Source organism: Nicotiana tabacum, chromosome 1 (assembly GCF_000715075.1).
Source record: "Nicotiana tabacum cultivar K326 chromosome 1, ASM71507v2, whole genome shotgun sequence".
NCBI classification, from domain to species: domain Eukaryota; kingdom Viridiplantae; phylum Streptophyta; class Magnoliopsida; order Solanales; family Solanaceae; genus Nicotiana; species Nicotiana tabacum.
Window position 1 is genome coordinate 138,713,975 of NC_134080.1, and position 16,284 is coordinate 138,730,258.

The 16,284-nt window shown below is 38.7% G+C and overlaps 1 protein-coding gene across 1 annotated transcript; it reads left to right on the plus strand.

Annotated features, from left to right (window-relative positions):
• Positions 1-14,585: 14,585 nt before the first annotated feature.
• Positions 14,586-16,072, plus strand: LOC142164144 (putative mitochondrial protein AtMg00860). The gene is made up of 2 exons (XM_075221334.1): positions 14,586-14,707; positions 15,811-16,072. Exons 1-2 carry the CDS (start codon positions 14,586-14,588, stop codon positions 16,070-16,072), a joined length of 384 nt encoding a protein of 127 aa, XP_075077435.1.
• Positions 16,073-16,284: the final 212 nt, after the last annotated feature.

Consider the following 16,284-nt stretch of genomic DNA (forward strand, 5'->3'; position numbering starts at 1 on the left):
AATAACTAAAGAAGGTTGTCACGTATTTTCATGTTGAGAAAGCAGTAAATACAACAAATCTTCATAATTTAAAGCAGTAATAAAGGAAAGTAGTAAAAGCAATAAAGGAAAGAAACAAAAAGACAAGCCAGTTTTGTAGTTGAAAAAGGAGAATTGAATGCTTAAAGGTATTAAACAAATAAAGGCATATAAAGAAAATGTCAAGCCACAGTAATAGTCAGAAATGGTAAAAGCCTAAAAGATCCCCAGCGGAGTCGCCATGCTGCCGCGCCCCATTTTTCTTGCGAAATCGGTTTTATGACATTTGGGAGGGCAACTCATTCCCTTTTGGGAATTTGGGTTTGAATTGAAGAGTCGTCACCTAATGATTAAGGTACATTAGGACACCAAGAGGGTTTTGATTTGAGTAACCAGAGATTGGGTATGGTCTTGAAATTATCCCAAGAGGAAGGTGTTAGGCACCCCTCAGGATCCACTAGTATGGTTCCCGACTAGACTATTGTTTTTACTTTAGGTGCAAATGACATGTAAGCAAATGAAACTTCAGATAAGAGGGAATTTTCACATAATGGTTGACAAATAAACAAAGTTGTAAAGAACTAAAAGAAAGCTGATTTTCCTTAAAGACATAGTTTGAAATCTTTAGAAGAAACAAAGAAACAAAGGGAAAGGGGGTCCTAGGTTTATTAATAATATGGATCACCCACACAATGCCCGGTAATCACTCCTCAATAAGGGGATACACGTGACATTATCGCGTGGTCATCATATCCATATCTACCCTTGCCACCCCGTTAAGGTATTAAAGCGCGGGATGGTCTCGTTTTGCTTATTGCATTCTATTACCCGTCCCAATCCTATCAGTCCCGGAGTCATTTAGGACTACTAATCCTAAAGGGAAAGGGGGGGTATTAGCCTTATTTGTAGTTTCAAAGGCAAAATTCTAAGGCGACACACAAAACATGTATATCAAATTAGAGGAAAGAACATTACAAGCAAAAAGGGCTTAGATACACCTCCTTTAAACAAAGAAGCACGTAATTAGCATGACTTACACATACTATTTAGGGCCTGATTAAATACTAACATGGGAGGACTTAAAGGTTGAGGCAGACTAATTTATTACATAATTCAGATAAGAAGCCTGAATCAGGCCTGTCTGCTGGTTGTAGTTAATAGAACCGATTCAGCTTATAACTTTACCCTATGGCTTGCCTAAATGTTGGATAAGGATCCTATGGGCATGACATCTACTAAATTCAGAAAGCAATGAAATAACAAGGTCTAAAAAATAAACTAAATACGGTAGTCAAAAAGAAAAGGCAAGTTTTAAGGGAGGTTATAAGTTATGCAACTAATGGTACTTATTATTACTGGTTTTAGCTCTATACGTGAATGAAGCGATTCAGATTCGATTAGGAATTCCTATAGACATGCTTTTTATGCGTAGTTGATTTTAAGTCTTTTGTAGACATGGTAAAGAAATGCAGAAGCCATATAGACATGATATCTAAATGCATAACACAGGTTTTAACCTATAAACGTGGTATCTAAGTGGCAGAAAAACCTATGAGCATGATATTTATATGCAGCATTTGTTTAAAACCTATGAGCATAATATCTATACGAATGTAGTAATCCTATGATTATGATTTCTATGTGAAAATGGATATTCAGAATCCCATATAGGCATGCTTTCTTTATGCATTAGAATGTGCGAAATTCAAATACACCTATAGATATGGTATATATGTGAGAATGTAGAATTTAGAATGACCTATATGCATAGTATCTACCTTTGCATACATAGTTACCCACCCTTTCCACTAGCCATCCCCAAGAGTTTATTACAAATTATTACAGCCCGGAATAGAGTAAAAAAATGCATCAGGAAATATAAAAGTACAACCAAAGGAGAGCCTGATTCAGACTTCATGTCTGAAATATGAGGTAAACCAACTCCAAGGAATCATGATCCAAAGCCTTTCTCCCATTTGAATGTGTTAAAGTTCCCTAGGAGCCTCAATGGGACTCTGGGCAATGCTCACACCCAAATGTATTATCAGATTAGGACAAGTGCAGTGTGGAAGGGCCAACCCTCAAGTGTCCAAGTTTAGAGGGAGCTCAAAAGGTCCCAAGGTAAGGCTCACAAGAGAGGGGCAAAACTTGAGGGGGCAGAACTTAAAGACTAAGAGAGGGTGCAAGTGCAGAAACAGAATTCTGAAAGGGGAAATGGAGAGGGAAACAACTACAAATAAGTACACACAGGGGAATAGGGAAAAAGGAGATTGTAAAGAGCCCATTGCTTAGGCAAGGACAGGCTTCAAGCATGCTCAGCAATGGAGGATGCTAGCATGCTCTCAAACCTGCTAGATCCCAAGGGATCAAGTTTGATTCATGGACAATAACTTGCAGTATTGTCATGCCTCAAACCATAGCTTCAACACATAACGGGGCAGGGGTTTGGGATTCATAATAGAGCATGCATAAAGAAATCAATATGCTAGAGCAAGTGTTGAACTAGACAGAAGCAGTAAGCAGACAGGGATACGAAAAGTAATAAATAAATACATTGTTGTGAAGTTGAAATCTTACATCAGGACATACCAATTTCAAAGAAGTAAATAGAGAAATGCAGGCAGTAGGTCTTGTTAAATGGCCACAGTTCAAGCAACAAGAGAGAATACTTTGAGTGTAAGTATAAGGTCAGAAAGACTACGAGTGATGGATTGATGTCATTGTGTCAATGAAAGAGTCGATATTTATAGTGTGAAAACAGGCACGAATAATGGTAAGAAAACAATTAAGGAACTGGTTATCAATTAAAAATCAATCAATACAAGACTTCCTTTAATTAAGGAATTCAAATTCAAACAGTAAAACTATTTAAGGAAAAAAATCAAATAAACATCATGTGCAATGTAGGCAATTAGGGGTAAATACATAGGAGTTTTAATTAAGGGAAGAATTTTGAAATACACTGCTAAAACAAATAAGGTAAGGACCAATCAGTATACAGTAAATCAAGGGGTCAGAGGTTTAATATTACTAGCTCATGAATGGGCTAAGGAAAGTTTTCGACTCAAATCAAGTAATAGGGAAATCAGCAAACAAGGAAAGAAATCAATCAAACTTATACAAGGGAAGTCTGAAATCAATCAAAATTGAAAGCCATTTTTATAGGGAAGTTCAGCACATATAAAGAGTATACAAATATGCTAGGTTGAATTTAGATCAAAGAAAAACGTCATGCCATTGCAAAATCAGTAGGTAGTCACATAGGTTAGAAGAGATAATATCAAATAGCATACAAAAGGTCTAGTATAAGGACCTTAGAATAGTTTTAGTAGAAAAATCAGAATCGCTTAAAGAAACAGAGATTTCAAGACTCAGTTAACAAATTCAGAAAACATGAAATATGCTCAAAAGAGTTAGGTTTTCTGAAGTCAAGCAAGTTCAAAGATGAAAAGCAAGCAAATCACATAACCAAGGGTCTCAAAACTCGGATGAACACCCAAATTTAGGGTTCTTGCCATTAACCGAGTGCAGAGACGAAATGGCAAGTGATAAAGGGAGAAGATACTAATTGAAACTGGTTCAAAGGTCTGAGAAAGGAACTGAGACCTTTAACATGCTCTTTTAGTTGTAGGAACTCATGATAGGCACAGTAAAAGAACAATATGTGAAACCAATAGGAGAACTAGTAGAAGAAATAAATAAGAACATGGTGAAAAAAACTTAACAAGAACACAATATGAGAAAACAAGGTAAATGAAACACACAAAGAACACAGTAGAAGCAACATAGTGGAAGAAACACACAAAGAAAAAGAAAATCAGAGAAACATACAAGAGAAAAAAGAAAATTAGAGAAACATAACTCAAAAACCCTAGATCAGAAGAAATAAAGGTTTTGAAAGCACAGTTTAAAAAGAAATATCAAGAAATCATTTTAAAAGTTTAGGGAAAACATGGATCTAGTACAGATCTAAGGAAATCAGAAAAACCTCAAAAGCTAGGATTTCAGAGTCTAGATCCCGCTTCTTCGTGGTCAAGTCATGAGTCCATAGTAACCAAGCATGTAGGAACCATAGTAGGCTGGTAGGTGGTTAGACCACCAGGGATTCAGGCTAGGAGGTGGCCAGAGAAGGCGAGTGGAGGTCATCGGAGCGGAGGGGAAGGGGGAAGGTTCTAGAGAGAACTAGAGATAGAGAGAGAGAGAGAGAAGAGAGTCAGTTAAGTGAGGAATGAGAGGGATTTGGGGGGGGGGTCGTTTGGGTTTAATTTGGTAAGAGTGAATCTGGACCGTTGATCAATTTTGATTGATGGCCAATATTTAATCCGATTTGGGTTGGGTAGATTTAGGGATTGGGCTAGGTTCATTGGGCTGGTTTAATTTTGGTTGGGGTCTGGTGTAATTTAGGCTAGATTATAAAGCCAAATCTGGTTATAAGTTAAATAGCCCCCTTTTCCCATTTAATTTATAAAAATAGTAAATCAATTTCTGAAAACAAATTAAAAGTACTAAAATGGTTTATAATATAAAATTAACAATTTAAAAATATAAGACCCTATTTTATGAACACGAGACGAATTTAAACCTAAAAATGTCTAATATTGCAATTATACAATTTTATCCTTAAAATACCAAATAAATTTGTAAAAAAATAGATAAAAAATATCTTAGCCATATTTTAGGTAAACATAAAACTCCAATAATGAATCACAAAAATGATAATTTTGGGGATAAGAATTGGGTTTTTTTTGATAAAATAGGGCAGTAAATTGATTTAAAAATCCTTGAAAAATTAGGGAAAAATAATTGGACCTTGGGACATACCTATATATGCACATACATGCTATTTTGAAAGGTATTTTGTACATAAAAAATATAGGGATTGGGTATCAACAACAGGATACTAATAGGAAGAGCACTCATACTTGCAGAAATGGATGGAGAAGTGGCCAAAGCCTATCAATTTAGACGCAATCAAGAGATACTATATTTAAATTTCTTCATTTGATGTAACTGAACTACGCTTGACCTGATTCGCGTTTAATAGGGGATATGTAGGCAGCCCTGTGGGTTCGGTCACATCTCAATAAAATTTTCATTTTCCACACAACCAGAAACTGGGGCAGAATTTTGAGGAGGACCCTCAAAATTCCAGAGCAAGTCCAGCCGAAGTAATCATATGCAAGACAGTCAAAAAATCATTTAAGTAACTGGGGAAGATAATTTGTGAAGGATTCTCAAAATTCTGGAGCAAATCCAACAAACTTCATCACATGTAGAACGACCAAAGAATCGCTCACTAAACTGGGGTAGAATTTTGAGGAAGACCCTCAAAATTCTGATGCAAAGAAGTCACAATGTCTCTAAAGTGTCGCAGTCATTGGTTTATTTAATTTACTCGATATCGTAAACTACTATGTTTTAAAATAACTATGTTTATCAAATGTTTGTATACTTTTCGAAAACTTTATTTCTATAGCAGCCAGATGTTACGCAGGGTAACTCAAACAGGATCTTCAAAGCAAAGCAAAGTAAAACAAGCAGGCAAAGGCATGAACCAACCTTTCCGGCAAAACTCATGATTTTTTTTGGATGCAGGAACAATGAACATGATAGGAGCATTCACAAGTATACATGTACCAAAATCACTATCTTCATAATGTTGAGGCTACCAAACGCAAATATATCTCCAAATAAGAAAATGCTATGCCACTACTTATTATTTGTTCACTACATGAGGCTAAGCCCTGCCTCCCCTATTTGCATAAGGCTAAGCACTGGCTTCCACTACATGAGACTAAACATTGTCTTCTCTTATTGCATGAGGCTAAAAATTGCCTCCCTATCTGCATAAGGCTAAGCTCTGCTTTTCCATTGCATGAGACTAAGCATTGTCTACTCTCCTTGCATGAGGATAAGCATTGCCTCCCTATTAAAAAAGGCTAAGCACTGCCTTTCACTACATGAGACTAAGCATTATCTTCTATTTTTGCATGAGGCTAAGCATTGCCTCTCTATTTGCATAAGGCTAAGCTCTGCCTTCCCAATTGCATGAGACTAAGCATTGTGTCCTCTTGTTGCATGAGGCTAAACATTTCTTCCCTATCTGCATAAGGCTAAGCTCTGCCTTTCCATTGCATGAGACCAAGCATTGTCTCCTTTTCTTGTGTGAGGCTAAGCATTGCCTCCCTATCTGCATAAGGCTAAGCTATGCCTTCCCATTGCATGAGACTAAGCATTGTCTCCTCCTGTTGCATGGGCTAAGCATTGCCTCCCTATTTGCATAAGGCTAAGCACTACCTTCTTATTGCATGAGACTAAGCATTGTCTCCTCTTCTTGCATGAGGCTAAGCATTGCCTCCCTATCTGCATAAGGCTAAGCTCTACCTTCTCATTGCATGATACAAAGCATCATGTCCCATTTTGCATTAGGCTAAGCATTGCCTCCCCAATTTCATAAGGTTAAGCTCTGCCTTTCCTTGCATGAGACTAAGCATTGTCTCTCCTTGCATAACCACAAATGATGTGCTATTCAAAACCTTGCATTATTCTCTTCCCTCGGGGCTAAGCTCTACCCCCCGACCTTATACAGGGCTAAGATCTGTCTTGTTTCATCTCAAGCATCATGTCTTTGCATCTCATGGGGTGAAGCATAGCCAAATTTTCTGAAGGCATCACCCTCATAGCCGAAAGACACCATGTCATGGCCTGAGGATCTCTCCATATTGTACATCATTATTCAAAGACGTCATGGTTCAGAGGCACCATTCTCATGGCCCGAGAACATCATTTCATGGCCTGTGAATCCCTTATATCTCGATTCAAGGCCCAGGACGTCATGGTCTAAGGACATCATCCTCACCATCCAAAGACAATCTTTATGGTCCAATGGGAATTTGCATCATATTTAAATTCCCGCAATAGACTATATATATTTGTGTGCATCGTGTTTTATGTTTTTGCAGGTAATCAAGGAAATAACTGTTCTTCAAACAGGAGCAACCTTCGCTCCGGTTTCCGCTCACATCATTCATACAATGCTATTATTTCAAACGTAACCGACTCCCATTAATTACTCGCTTTTACACTATGACCGTTCAAATGTCTGCCCTGTGATACATCCATAACATCTCAAATTCAAATTTGTGACTTCGCATAAATTTATCGATACTACCCTACTCAAAAGAACCCTTTCCGAAACACACGACCATCCCTATAACAACGCCATCAGTTTCGTTTACTGTTAGATCCAGAACTACACATGGCCTGGTTCCTGTAAAATCAGGGATATGTAGGCAGCTCAAAGACCAGGGTGCAGCCTGTATTTTTCAAAATCACTCCATTCGGTCAAAATCAGTCATCATTTCCTTACCGACAACTCTTTCATCCTTCCCGGATAAAGAGGGGCAACTGTTGATACCCAATCTTTACCTCATATTTTTCAATTATATTTATATACTTTCAAAATAGAGCATATACATCATCATTTATTTACAAGCAGGAACAAGTATTTTTCATTATTTTTCATAATTTTTAAAGGTTTTAAATCAATTTATTTCTGCATCTTATATATATGAATATCTTTTAATTACCTTACAAATTATTTTTATAATGATTTTAGCATTTAAACTTATTATTTATAACCATATTAGGTTTTAAATATTTAATACATTTATTAATTACATTTGCATTTTAAAAAAAAAAAAGTTAAATTGCACTTTTTGCAATAATAGCCCATAAATGCTTATAATTATTTTATTTATGCAAAAAATAACCTTTTATATTTTTATAGTCTTACATAATTGTTTTAAATCATTTTTACGCAAAAGTAATATTTTTTGTTATTTATTTATTATTTTTCTAAATTATTTATTTATAAATATTGTATATTTAAAATTTGGCCCTAATTCTACAATTAATTTCGGACCTAAGCTACCCAAACATAACCCAATTATCGAAACCCAATACACCTGGCCCAATTACCCTTACCCATTCAATTAAACCCGACCTAGTCTGCTCAAATCCCAGTCGTTTATCAAAAATGATGGATGACTCACAGGCGATCATCCCCCTCCCTTATATCTCCACCCCAAACCCTATCCCTCATTTTCCCTAATCCTGCCGCCTCTGTTCCCCCCCCGATGAACCCTAATTCCGCCGCCTCACTAAAATTCCCCCAAATCACATTCCTAAAAGGGTTATTTCCCCATCCACCTACCATCGCGAGATATTTTCCTTATATGGTGCTATTTTATGGAATAACTTAGGTTCTTGCCTAAACATGGCAAGCACCCCACTTCGATTCTGTCCTAATAAATGCCCACCTCTTGGGTTTCGATGACTTTGAGTCCAAACACGTTAATTTGTACCGATTCTCTCGTATCTCGCTGATTCGTACTTAACCCTAAAGGTTCAGGTTTCAGATTCTCTTTTGATTTGAACCTAAGCTGGTTCAAACTTCGATTTTTGGCATTATTCTGTCCCTATTAACTCTATTACCTGTGAAACTTCCTATTTTTGTCGTTTTCTTTTACTTACCCAAATTAGGGTTTCAGATCTTCTTCAATTGAACCAAATCTGGTTCGATTATATGTTTCTTTTTGAATAATCTCTTGTCTAAGTCTATTTTTGTTGTTTACCTATTTAGTGTTTCAGACCCTTTTACTTGAACTAAATCCAGTTCAATTCTGTGTTTCTTTTTGAATAATTCTCTGTCCATATTCATTATATGCATTATGTGATTCTTTGCCTAATTTTCTACTGAATTTGAATATCTTCACCTAAAATTTAGGGTTTCAATTTTATTGATTTAAGTACTTGCCTTTTGGTATTTAAATTGGCTATGCTTATGTTCTAATTTGGGCACTATTTAAATCCCTCCCCACTCCCCTTTGAAAGTCTAGACGTTCTAAGTTCGAATATTTGTTCACTACTATACAAACGTTGTGTGCTTCTAATTTCTCTTGAATAATTTTGCTATATGTTTTGATTTCTGGCCGGCTGAAAGCCAAGGCCAGAAATCCCCCAAGTTCTTGCTTCTGTCTGGTGATATTCACTTTACTTTCGGATTCCTTTATTCCATGTTTCATCTCAACAGGTGAGTTATTAGACCCTCTGCCCAGGAGGGCGTACTGATGATGACGAACCAGCAGCAGATGCCAACGGCTGAGCTATGCTTGCATCACCTCTCATTGGACAATCCCTCATAACGTGGCCCGGATAACCACAAGTATAACAAATACCTGACCCCATACGGCACTACCTGATATGTTGCTTACCACATTGAATACATCGTGGCAAGGGTGGCCTCATCTGATTTGACTCACCCCTATACTGAGAACCTGAGGCCATGAAATTCTCACCAGACTCTAAATATGTATAACCATCAAATCTCTTATCACCAAACTGAGGGGGCGCGCTAGCCGAGGGCTGGGATGGATACCTCGAGTACTGCTGCCTTTGACCACCTTGAAACTATCAAGAAGGACCCGAAGACCTCGCTCTCTAATTTTGGGCCCTATCATGCCCACGGTATATTGGGCCTTATAGGATCATTCGGAGAGTGGTCCAAGTAGCTTATGTGTTAGAATTGCCTTCAGAATTGGAGTTTGTCCATTCGGATTTTTACGTATCTATGTTACGGATGTGCATTGGTGATCCTACGCGAGTAGTGCCCACGAATGATGTGTACAGATTATAGAAGAATTATCATACCATGAAGTTCGGGTTGCCATCCTAGACTGACAAATCCGCAAGCTGCAGAATAAGGAGGTAGCCTCCGTGAAAGTACTTTGGAGGAACAACAATGTGGAAGAAATGACTTGGGAGGCCGAGGAAAACATGAAGTCTAGATATCCTTATTTATTTCCTCCTTCAGAGAAGGGTCCGACTGAGACGTCATAACCTTACGTGTATGGATTCTAGTGTCAGTTATTGTCATTGGTCGCATGAGGCCATTGTCGTTATTGATTATTGTGATCCTATGTGGCGTTGAATTATTAAGTTTCTACAGGACAAGTTGGTTGCAGTACTATTACAAAGGCGACTCTGCCCAGGGTTATATAGATCCCAGAGAGTTAAACATACGAGGTTGAATGTTTCTAAGGGGGGAAGGATGTTACATCTTGCGTTTTCGTACGCTAAAAGTTTCGTCTTCAGTTAATTGACGTAGACTCGGGGGTTAGATTATCTTAAGCTTAACGTATTTCCGCTAATTATATCAAGCGAGAAGTAAGTGTCATGAAGGATAAAGGGTACATGAATTAAAGAAAACAAGTTTCGTTGAAAATGGCCAATTTGGGATAACATACGGGTCGAGCGATAATATCCGATAATTAGGAAATAGTATATACCCAGAGTCTCCAAGATGGTTCAATACAAAACATATTTCCAAGGTGATGCTATTCCATTCAAGTTTGAGGAACAAAACATATGGCATAAAGGCCATGGTGGAAAAGGATACCATCGAGCCAGATCGATACCATGCTGGCCATGTGAACTTTTATCTATCATCGTTGGTCGATGACATAGCAGGATAAGTCAAGCTAGGAATTGATTTGGGAAATAGGGTCATAGACGACGCTGCCGAGGCCCAAGTCAAATATAGTAGGTTAAGCAAAAGGATTTTTGAATCTGAGGCCAGACCTTTGGAACAATACAAAACGGACATAGAAGCAATCAATGAATGGAGAGAAATCACTACTGAATAAATAGAGAGGCTAGAGTACTAAGAGCGTGGATTGATGGAGCTAGAAGTGAAGATGAGAAACAGGGTTACAGGCTATCAAAACATGGATAGAAACGAAGGAGGTCTCCTAGCAAGGGCGTATCTGCTGCTGGACATGCGCGACCTGGGGAACTTGATTGATGGAGAAAAGAAGGCCAAGCATGGAGAAGTCCCTTTTGGACCAAATAGAATAAAAATTATGTTTTACTTTCTTTCTAGGATCCTTTAGGCTTTAGTTGTAATAAGGCACATGCCATTAGTGACTCTTTATCATTATTGTCATTTTAGTAGAGATTCGGTTTATTTTTTAATATTAATGAAATGGCATAGTTATTGGCATCAATTTTCTTCAAATCTATATGTCGCTTAGGCCTACCTTGGGCACAATGAGGTCCCCAAATTAGTACGTGAATTTATAATTCCGCAATATGTGTTTAGCTACCGCAAAAAACCTTTTAATACTCCTTACTGACTTGTTTACCTTTTTATTTTCTTCTTTTCTTGATTTGTTTATTCTCATACCCTAAGGTTGGTTCATGCATAGTGCCATCATCAGCATATCATACCAGATCAAGAGGTCCTCCACCTCGTTTTCCTCCAAACAATCCTAAAAGCAAAGGAAAGGCTAGAATGGATGATACAAGCAATATCAGGAAATACAATGCTACACACGAAGAGAATGTCGAAACTTCATATGGTTGAAGCACTCCAACACTGAATGACTTGGTTTTGCGGTTGGAACAAAAGATATTGGAGTTACAAGGGGAACTTGAGCAGCTCCAAAACATGGAAAATTTCTCCCTTACCCTGAACGTCCTCGACATCAACCAACAGAACACTAAAAACCCAGCACCTCCTCAAAATGACCAAACTAGCATCCACAACATCCTCCCGCACCTCACCAATATGCCACACCGCCTCAAAATCCCAATGCTCCACTTGTATTGACTCTTCCGAAACATCATCATCAGCCAAACCAGTATCCCCAAACCACTATCTATCATACTCCTTAGGACGCACCACAACCTACCCCCCATCCTCAAAACTCAACCAACGATCACCACTACACCCAAATCCCTAGAGTCCATCAAAGCAACCCCACATACATAGAAACCTTACCCCACACTCCTCAACAAACCTTATACATACCTGAGCCCACCGAAAAGGACCTACTCATCAAGAATATGGAAAAGGAACTTAAGAACCTCACAAGTCGAGTCCAAGGTGCCGAAAGGGGTAAAGGCATTGAGGGATTGAAGTATGAGGATCTATGCATTCATCCGGATGTAGAACTGTTAGAGGGTTACAAACCTCCAAAATTTGAGATGTTTGAAGGAATAGGTGACCTAAAGGTGATCTAAAGAAATACTTTGACAAGCTCGTAGGAGTTGTAAAAGATGAAAGGATTCGCATGAAATTATTCATGAGGAACCTCACTGGAGACGCCCTAAGGTACATCAGTCAAAATCCAAAAAAGTGGGTTAGTTGGGTAAGCATGGCATCAGATCTCATGGATCGGTTCAGGTTTAATATAGAGAATGCACAAGATGTCTTCTATATCTAGAATCTCAAGAAAAAGCCAACAGTGACTTTCCGTGAGTATGCTACTCGATGGAGATCGGAAGCCGCAAAAGTAAGGTCGGAATTAGAGGAAGAGCAAATGAACAAATTCTTTGTTCGGCCCAAGATCTGCAGTACTATGAGAGGTTAATGGTTATTGAGATTCACAAATTCTCCGACATCATCAAATTGTGGGAAAGGGTTGAAGAAGGAATCAAGAGCAAAATGATAACTAATTTTGAGGCATTACAGGCTACGAACAAAGCATTGCAGTTAGAGGGTATATCCAAAAAGAAAGAAGTAGGAACCGTGATAGTAGCCCAAGGACCAAAATCTCCTCTCACATACCAAACCCCACCACCCATATATCAACCTTCACCTCCTAGATACCAACAACCCGCCATCACCTACCATACTTATAACATAGAACTTGTATATTACCGCTCACCACTATTAGCCCACCAAAACTAATAGAAACCCAAACCAAATTTTGACCGTAGACCACCCAAAAAATACACTCCTATTGCAGAACCCATTGATCGGATCTATGAAAGACTGAAGGTACTCGTTATGTCACCCACATTCCCACTCTTGCAAAGGAAAACTGTTCCCAATGGGTTAATACAAACAAGACGTGTGCCTATCACTCAGGCATGAATGGACACACCACCAATGAATGTCACACTTTGAAGGACAAGATCCAGACGATTGACACCAAGTTTATATAAGCAAAAGAGGCTGCACCTAATGTCCACAACAATCCTCTCCTGGATCACTGGGGCGAGGGGGTAAATGTGATAGAAACTGATGAAGAATGGGATCCAGAAGGATCAATTGGTCTCATTCATGAAGGGGATGAAACCACAATACCTCCAGTCACTCTCACACCTACTATATTGCAAATTTAGTCACCCATTAAGGTTGAAATGGCCACACCAACTCCGTTTGAGGTTAAAACAACAACGCACACAACCATACCAGCTCTGTTTGAGGTTGAAGTGACCACACCCTTCACTGTGATGGTAGCACCCACACCTTTCTTTAATCCCAATGCTATACCATAGGACTATGCGGCAGAGGCGGGAAGAAAAGGAAAAAGGAAAATAGAAGAAATAGGTGTCGCATAAGGCATGACCAGGATTGGTAGGGTTTACACACCTGAGCATTTGGGAGGAGCAAGTAAAGAAGCTGCCCCAAGAAGCCTATCATTGAAACAGGCCCAGATGATCTTTGGAGGAAGATGCAAGCAAGAGAATATTATGTGGTTGATCATCTGAACAAAACCCCTACTTAGATATCCATTCTAACATTACCACAGAATTTATAGTTGCACAGGAATACATTAATAAAAGTGTTCAACGAAGCTTACGTGCCCAACAACATCACCAATGGAGAGATGGACAACATGGTAGGAATAGTACTGGAAAGCCACAAGATCACTTTTCACGAAGACGAGTTGCCACCAGAAGGTTTGAGTCATACTAGGGCACTGGACATCACAGAACAATTTGAAGAAAAATTCATCTCCAGGGTCCTGATAGATGGGGGCTCAAGTCTCAACATCTATCCATTAACCACTTTGAAAAGGTTAGGTGAGGATTTCCATGAGATTCGAGCAGGGAGTATGAATGCGAAAGCATTTGATAGGTCTCAAAGAGCCACAATTGAAGAAATCAACCTTTGTTTGTAGATGGGACCAACTTGGTTTGACATTGAATTTCAAGTAGTGAACATATCCGCCACATATAATCTGCTATTGGGACGACCTTGGATACATGATGCTATAGCCATAACTTCTATGCTACACTAGGCCGCGAAATTCGAATGGAATCATCAGGAATTGATCATTCATGGAGACGAATGTAATCCCATTTACACCAATCAAACCGTTTCAGTTGTTTAGAATAGAAGGAATTTGGGTGGAGAGACGTACCATCGCATTGAGCGTGTCAATGCAATTGAAAAGGACAAATGGTGGAGCGGCAAAATAGAAAGTATGTTGACATAGACAGGGTATGAACCCGGCAAAGGTCTCGGCAAGAATCTCCAAGGGATCATCAAACCGATAAAATTAAAGCGTCGCGGTACAACCTTTGGGATTGGGTACGAATACACCTGGAAGGAGTACGATTATTGGTCGCTTCCACTGCGTGGTCCCTATTACCCTCTTAAATAGCCAATACCACATTCGCACCAGACATTTCAACCAACTGACGTAATATGGGGATCTGAAGAATATGAGGCTTTAGCCGGCCTAAGGAATCTATTTCTCGACAAGAAAGACATGGACTGCAATGCAATAGCTGAGGAGGAAGAAGAGGAAGACCTTACAATCCACACCATGGAAAAAGGAGTTGTTCTCAAGAATTGGACTGTTGCACTATCCCGGGCCCGTCGAGTTCTTGGGTAGCCTGGCAATTAACATGATCTATTTTTAAAAGCAATTTAAGCATTTAAGATATCTCAGTATTTTGTTTATACGCATTTTGTTTTGAAATAATTGTTCGAGTTATCATGCCGTACTTGTTTTAATGTTGTCAAAATTTATTTAATAAATTGCTATTTTAGTATTTATTATTATCTTTTATATTTTCTCTCTACAACATTATTATTACTTATCCTGATGAACCAATGACTGTGACATGTAATGAGAATACGCAACATAAGGATAGTAACTCGGAAGAGATAGATGAAGAGGATGTGAAACCTGAGGAAATTGCCAGAGAAGTTGAGAATTTTGAGAATAAGCCTAAGTCCAAGCTGGATGAAACTGAGATAGTCAACTTGGGAGATTCCAAAACAGCTAAAGAAACCCGCATATGTATCCATTTTTCACCGTCAGAAAAAGAAGAATACACCCATTTCATAAAGGAGTATAAGGACATTTTCGCATGGTCTTATGATGACATGACTTGTTTGAGCACGTTTATAGTGGCTTATAAACTACCTACCAATCCGATGTGTCCGCCTATGAAACAGAAAGTCAAGAAGTTCAAACCTAATATGAGTCTAAAAATCAAAGAGGAAGTCACCAAGCAGATCAAAGCTAAGGTTCTCATAGTGGTTGAATACCCTACTTGGTTGGCCAACATTGTGCTAGTTCTGAAGAAGGATGCAAAGGTCCAAGTATGTGTCGACTATCGAGATTTATACAAAGCAAGACACAAAGATGATTTCCCGTTACCTAATATAAACATACTGATTGACAATTGTGCCAAGCATGAACTCCAATCCTTTGTGGATTGCTTTGCAGGATACCATCGGATCTGGATGAATGAGGAAGATGCCGAGAAAACAGCCTTTATCACTCCGTGGTGGATGTATTGTTATAAAATGATATCATTTGGGCTGAAGAATGCTAGAGCCACTTATATGAGAGCCATGACAACCATTTTCCATGACATTATTCAAAAAGAAATAGAGGTGTACGTGGATGACGTCATCATCAAATCTAGAAGAAGCGCAGATCATATAGTAGATTTAAGGAAATTCTTTAATTGGCTTCAAAGGTACAATCTGAAACTAAATCCTGCAAAGTGTGCCTTCAGAGTCGCTGCTGGAAAAGTGCAAGGTTTCATCGTCAGTCGCTGGGGGATTGAATTGGACCCTTCAAAGGTCAAAGCCATACAAGGTTTTCCACCTTCGAAGAGTAAGAAAGATGGGATGAGCTTCTTGGGGCATCTCAATTACATCAGCCGATTCATAGCACAATCGACAGTGATCTGTGAGCCAATTTTGAAAATGTTGAAGAAAGATGCTGTAACAAAATAGACTGAAGAATGTCAAAAAGCCTTTGACATAATCAAGGAATGCCTATCGACACCAAAAGTCTTGGTCCCACCGGAACCTAGTAGACCTTTGGTACTCTATTTGTCCATACTAGATGGAGCTTTCAGTTGTGGTTTAGGACAACATAACAATACGGGACGAAAAGAACACGCCATATATTACTTGAGTATGAAGTTCACACCCTACGAATCACG

What these genes read in the sequence shown, in the direction of transcription:
- LOC142164144 (XM_075221334.1), top strand. Translation starts at nt 14,586, where the DNA reads ATGGACTGCAATGCAATAGCTGAGGAGGAAGAAGAGGAAGACCTTACA. An exon ending in CGGGCCCGTCGAGTTCTTGG is followed by an intron (nt 14,708 to 15,810) that starts GTAGCCTGGCAA and finishes TTGGCTTCAAAG; the next exon opens with GTACAATCTGAAACTAAATC.